Raw genomic sequence first — 6,159 nt, forward strand, 5'->3', positions numbered from 1 at the left:
AGTGCCCAACACCTTCACAAATAACTCTCCCCCCCACCCCGACACACTTCAAAAATAGCATCTCTTGATTTTTGTAAGAGCTCATCTCATGATTTTTGGCGTGCTGGGGTTGGCGATACCGGGAATATGAAATGTCCCACAATATGAAGTGTCCCAGCCCACACAGATGCTCCAGCAAAGTACCTGGTGGGGACATAGCTGCAGCCTGCTGGCAGAGGCTGGACATGAGAGGCCACTGCCATCATCACTGCACCAGGAGCAACTGTCATGCAGGGGAAGCTGTTTTTCTGTGGGAGCTAGAGCCAGGAAACACCCAGCCTCCGGTGAGTATTCTCATATATTTATTCATGTACTACTGTCCATCCTGCCCTATCCAGGAGGCTCAGGGCAAATTACAAGAAACAACCAAACAACAGGATTTTTTGAACTCAAGAACTGCAGCTCCCCCCTCTCCACAAGAAAACCCTCCCACTAACCCACCCAGGCCTCCCAAACACCACACCCACCCTGACAGGTGAACCTTCAACAAACCCCACCCCTACACTAACCCCCCCCATCACCTCACCCTGCCTCTCCCGCAGAGAGGCTGCAGCCCTGAAGCCCTCCTCCCCAGAAAGCCCACCTAGTTCCTCCCAATAACAAGCAGCATAGTAACTCCAAAGAACCATAACAAAATATGAAACACTCTTCTGTCCTCACCCCAAGTAACACCGAAGGGTGCCCTTAGCACAGCATGGGCAGCCAGCCTGGGACAAACCAGGGTTCTTGCAGCACAGGCCTGAACCCACTTGTCTCTGTCCCCACTGGAGCCTGTAACCCCAAGTGTGGCCCATTGAAGAGATTCCTGGGAGGACACTCTCCTTCCTCCCCAGAGCCATGCAAACCCAGCACCCGGGGAATGCAGTCAGGGACCTTTCCCCATCTTCACATCACAGGACAGGATGTTGGGAGGAAGAGGGGGGAGAACTGGCAGGAGCTGCCATGTCAGTGATGAGGGTCTTTTTTGTGGGTTCGCTGGTGCCTGTTGCGAGTAGAGCTCTGCTTGAAGCTCTTCCCACACTGGGCACAGGGGTACGGTGTCTCCCCGGTGTGAATGCGCCGGTGAACTCGGAGGTTGGATGAGTGGCGAAAAGTCTTCCCACACTCAGGACACTGAAATGGCCTCTCTCCTGTGTGTGTGCGCTGATGCATTCGGAGGTGGGACGAGAGGTTAAAGCTCTTCCCGCATTCAGCACAGTGGTGTGGTTTCTCCCCAGTGTGGACACGCTGGTGCACTTGGAAGTTGGACAAGTAGTTAAAGCTCTTCCCACAGTCGTTGCAATGGTATGGCATCTCCCCAGCATGCTTTCGCTCATGGACTAGAAGGTGGGACAGCTGGCTAAAGCTCTTCCCACACTCACTGCAGAGAAATAGATTCTCCCCACTGTGGATGCGCTGGTGGACTTGGAGATCAGAGAGTTGAATAAAGGTCTCTCTGCACTCAGGGCAGCAGTACGGCTTCTCCCCCATGTGCACAAGCTGGTGGGCTTGTAGGTGAGACATTTGGTTAAAGCTCTTCCCACATTCAGTGCACTGGTATGGCTTCTCCCCAGTGTGGAGGCACATGTGGACTAGCAGGTGGGACAGGCAGGCGAAGCTCTTCTCACACTGAGTACAGAGGTAAGCCGTCTCGCTCCTATGGGCCCCCACGTGGATGCTGAGCTTCTGTTGGCCCCTAAAGCTCTCCCCACACTCTGTGCATATGTACAGCTCCTCCTCACTCTGCATGCTGCCCTCATGGCTTCTTGAGTCTCTCTGCACATTGAACCCTTCCCTTAACACAGGGCTCTCCTGGGGCTCAGCTGTTTTCTGTCCCCATTGTACAGGGAGCTGGTTTCTGGTTGAAATCAGTTCCAGGTGTGACATCCCTTCTTCAGGAGGCTGCTGTGTAGCTCTGCTCAGCATCCTGGCATTACCTGGGTGGAGAAGGAAACCCAGAGATTAGTCCCTGAGCTGTTGGCAGAGGGAAAGCCCTGCTAATCCACTTGGTTTGGATGGGCCCCACAGCAGGACCAGCCTGTGGGTGCCCTGTAAGAACAAGAGGTCCAATTCCAAGGGCTCCCAAATCTGGAGGTGAAGGGTTAGGTCAATGCACTATGCCCACGTTCTGTAGTGAATTTGAGGCTGAATCAAAACTCCAAGCCTCATCTGAGTAGGCAGAACTCAGAGGTGTAAAACCCAGTGTCTGCAGGGAGCGGATTATGGCTCTGTCACATTCCCACTGTGTCACCGCCCCAAGATCCTAAGGGTCTCCCCACCCCATCTGCCCATGCCTTTCCCAGCCCAGATGCCCAGCCCTGTGCCCTACCCACATGTGTCCTTCAGTCTCAGGGAAACCTGAATCAGGAAAAAGCCCTTGGGGATTAACGTGCATATGGACTCTTGGTCTCAGGTCCCAGGGTTTGTCCCCCTCAATGTCCCAGTCAGCAGAAAAGAGGAGATTCTACTGCAAACCTCTAAGATCTGCTGCTGAGCCAAGCTACACAGACCTTCCATGCACCCCCAAGCTGGCTGTGCTGAGAGGACCCAGTGGGGCTCAGCTGCTCATGTCCCTGCCCCATGCTTGCTGCCACTGTCTAGTGTCACAGACCACCCAGAACTTTCTCTTGGGTGCCAAACCTCAAAAATGTTCTGCGTGAGCTGCCTTTGAAGCAAGCCCAGGCACTGCCATTATAGATAGGGAGCTCTGGCCTTTTGGGCTCTGATTCAGACCTGCCAGTTGCAGTTCCCACTCTGTACCCTCCCCACCAAAGCCCTCAGGGACTGTCTTCTAGCTCCGTTCCTGCAGTGGGACTTTACCTGCCTTGGAGACTAGTTTGGCCACTCACCATCCCCTACAGTGCAAGAAAGCAGGAGGTCTTTGTCCATCAGGGATCAGTGGCCCACAGGGCAGCAGGCAGAGTCCTCCTGTCCTGGCCCCAGGGAAAATCCCAGGCAGAATTCCAATCAAACGCCGACCCAGGTCCCCAGTCTGGCTTCTGTTTTCCCCCTTCTGCCCCAGAGAGTCTCTTCCAAGCCAGCCTCACACTCATGTCCCTCCTGAGTGTGCCAGACACCAGGGCTCTCCGGGTGCTGAAGGCTCCTATTCAGTGCTCCTTTGCTGTGTCTTCATAGGCAAATCACCACATTGTATTCTTAATGGCTCCTTCCCCAGCCACTCAGCTGCCCCATCTTTGCTCCCAGGTGTAAGTCATATTAAACTTAACCCATTCTTTCCCCATACAAGAGTGTACAAGACAGGGAAAATGAGGCATAGAAATTGAATGTGAAACCTCCACAATTTAACCCACGGATATCATCACATGAACCCTATTCAGTCCCAGTCCCTGGGTCCTGAAGGATTTATTGCCTCTGCATGACATGGGCAATGATATTCCTACCTCAGTCCTGCTTGAGGCAGGGCAGAAGATGAGTGGAAATGAAGGGAGGGCAGCAGGAGGGGGAAAATGGTGAATAAAGGGCAAGAATTAAGAAGATACCTGGATGATCTGGGTAAGGGGCTCCCTGCAAGGAAGGTGGGGGATGGTGGATGGTAAGACAGGGTCCTTGGAACAAAATCAACCTGAACCCAGGAGAAAGAGGGAACTGTAGGATTCAGACTCTATTCACGCAATTAGTAGTGCTACAGTTATTCCTTGCTATCGCAAAGTGTCCAGGTTACCTTGGCACAATTCTGAGATGTATCTGTTCTCCCAGCGAGAGTGGGGGTGAGAGGGAATCACATCAACCCCATCAGATGACATTCCCCACCCCCCACCCCCGCTCTCAGTCCCCCCCACTCTTCATCAGCCAGGCATGTGGTGGCTGGCCAGGGCCATGCCCAGGTCGGGGATCCCAATGCCACCTGTGAGCAGAGGGGAGGGGTCCTCCCTGGCTGGACTTATCAGGCTTCCTGGATTTCCCCTCCCCTAACTCACCTGGCAAGGGCGTAGGCTGGAAGGACCTGATGCAGGTGCCACATTGGGGCAGCTTCCCCATGGAGGTGTGGTCCCAGTGGCTCCAGACAAAGACCTGAAGGGACAGTCATGGACTAGAGCCACCACAAATGGACCCAGGTGTCCCCGCCATCACTCCCAGCCCACCCCCCGCCTGCTCATTGTCAGCTCCCATTCCCCTTCCAGAGAGCCCAGGTGTGCAGATCCCCTGCCTGCCACCCCCACCATGCCTGACTCCTTTCACTTCAAAACTGCAGGACTTGGTGCTTGAATTTGGGGCCAACACCTGGGGCCAGGACACCATGCAGGGGCAGGGGTGGGGGCAGGGGTTCAGCCTGGGGAGGAAAGCACAGAGCGGGGCAGCTTCACTGCTGCCCTGAACATCTCCACCAACCCCCTACCCCAGCCCACCCCTCCTGTGGCTTCTCACCTCCAGCAACCCAGCACCCTGCTTCACCCCACACCTCCACCCCACACTTTTGCCGTGGAGCCACTTGCTGCACCAATGGAGCTGGGGCCAGAAGGCAGCTCCCCCATCCCCAAGTCCCAGAAGGGCCTCCACTAGGGTGGCCATCATAGAGGAGAGTCTGGTTGTCCTCTGTTGATATGAAATTGGGCACCTTGATGTCCTCTATTTTTCTCTTGAAGAGGTGCTGAGGTGCCAGGTCCCGCCTGTTGCTAAGGGCTGAGGGCTTTGGACCCAGGACATTGCACAGGCCGGACCTGCTAGGCCCAGGCTCTTGCCACGGCTTGTAGTGCCAGGTCCAGACGGTCGCTAAGGGCTGAAGTGGGAGGCCGAGACGATCATTAAGGCCTGAGGGACCAGGCCCACCCCATTGTTAAGACCTAAAGTGCCAGGCCCTGACTCTCGCTAAGGCAGACGAAGCCAAGACTAGACTGTCACCAAGGCCCGAGACCAGACCACTCCTGAGGCCCAAGGTGCCAGGCAGATGCTAAGGCACATGGCCCACCATTGCTAAGGCCTGAGGTGCCAGCCCCCAACCCTTGCACAGGAATGAAGGTCCCAGGCCCAAACCGCTGCTAAGGCCCAAGGGTTCCAGTCCCCAACTGTCACTAAGGGCCAAATGCCAGGCCAAAACTATGGGCCAAGCCCAGACCAAGGCCCGTGGATCCAGGCCCAGACAGTCGCTAAGACCTGAGGCACTAGGTTGTCACTAAGGTCTGAGGTGCCAGGCTCGGACTGTCACTAATGGATGAGGTGTCAGGCTCAGACCCCTACTGAGGCCTGAGGTGCTAGGTCCAGACTCTGCCAAAGGCCGAGACACATGGCCCAAGCCACTGCAATGGGCTGAAAGTGCCAGGCACAGGCTATTGCTAGGCCTAGACCATAGCGAACAACCAAGGGGCAGACCAAGGCCATTGCTGAGGGCTGAGGAGCAAGGCCCTGACTATTGTTATGGGCGGAGAACTTGAGGCTTCAACCATGGCCGAGGCCTGAGGTGCCAGGCCACACCGTTGTCAGGGCCCCAGCCCCAGACTGTTGCTAAGGATCAGCTGGCCATGGCTAAGGTCTGAGGTGTCAGGCCCCAAGTAACCCAAAAAGCCACTGACTCCATCCCCAATCGTTACCAAGGCCTGAGAGATCAGGCCCAACAGTCACTAAGGACCACGGCACCAGGCTCAGACCGTTGCAAAGACTTGAGTTGCCAGGCCTGGATTGTTGTTAGGGCCTGAAGAGCCCCATCCCGACCACCCCTCAGACCCCAGAGTGCCAGGCCCCGGCGGCTGTCAGGGTTGAGGCCCCAGCCACAGCTGCAGTCCTAGTCAGTCCCTCCTCCTCCTGCCTGAGGGGAGAACCAGGGCGCCCTGGCCTACCCCTCTCATAGATTTCATAGATTTCATAGACATCAGGGCTGGAAGGGACCTCGGGAGATCGTGGAGCCCAGCCCCCCGCCCAAAGGGCAGGAACTCAGCTGGGGTCATAGGATCTCTGGGAAAGACCGTCTTCTCTGGCTTTGCATGATCGAGGCAGGAGGAGTTGGGGGCATTTGTAATCTTCCCCGTGACTTGGGGACGGACTCACTGGACTGTGCGAGTGAATCGGAAGAACCCGGGACTTGATCTGCAAGGAGTTGTCTGTGGCAAGGCAGCACTAGGAAGCCACAGGGCTTGGACGACAAACTAGGGCGGCCGTCAGAGAGCCCAGTGTGATTGTCCTCTGTCC

At 56.0% G+C, this 6,159-nt stretch overlaps 1 protein-coding gene across 1 annotated transcript; it reads right to left on the bottom strand.

Moving 5' to 3' along the window:
• Positions 1 to 625: 625 nt before the first annotated feature.
• Positions 626 to 4,045, bottom strand: LOC149860598 (uncharacterized). The gene is made up of 2 exons (XM_090055116.1): positions 3,957 to 4,045; positions 626 to 1,955 (listed from the first exon to the last, which is right to left on the bottom strand). Exons 1-2 carry the CDS (start codon positions 4,015 to 4,017, stop codon positions 985 to 987), a joined length of 1,032 nt encoding a protein of 343 aa, XP_089911242.1. The 5' UTR covers positions 4,018 to 4,045; the 3' UTR covers positions 626 to 984.
• Between the last annotated feature and the right edge of the window lie 2,114 nt (positions 4,046 to 6,159).

This window comes from Crocodylus siamensis, chromosome 6 (genome assembly GCF_052110815.1).
Source record: "Crocodylus siamensis isolate JL-2025a chromosome 6, ASM5211081v1, whole genome shotgun sequence".
Taxonomy (NCBI): domain Eukaryota; kingdom Metazoa; phylum Chordata; order Crocodylia; family Crocodylidae; genus Crocodylus; species Crocodylus siamensis.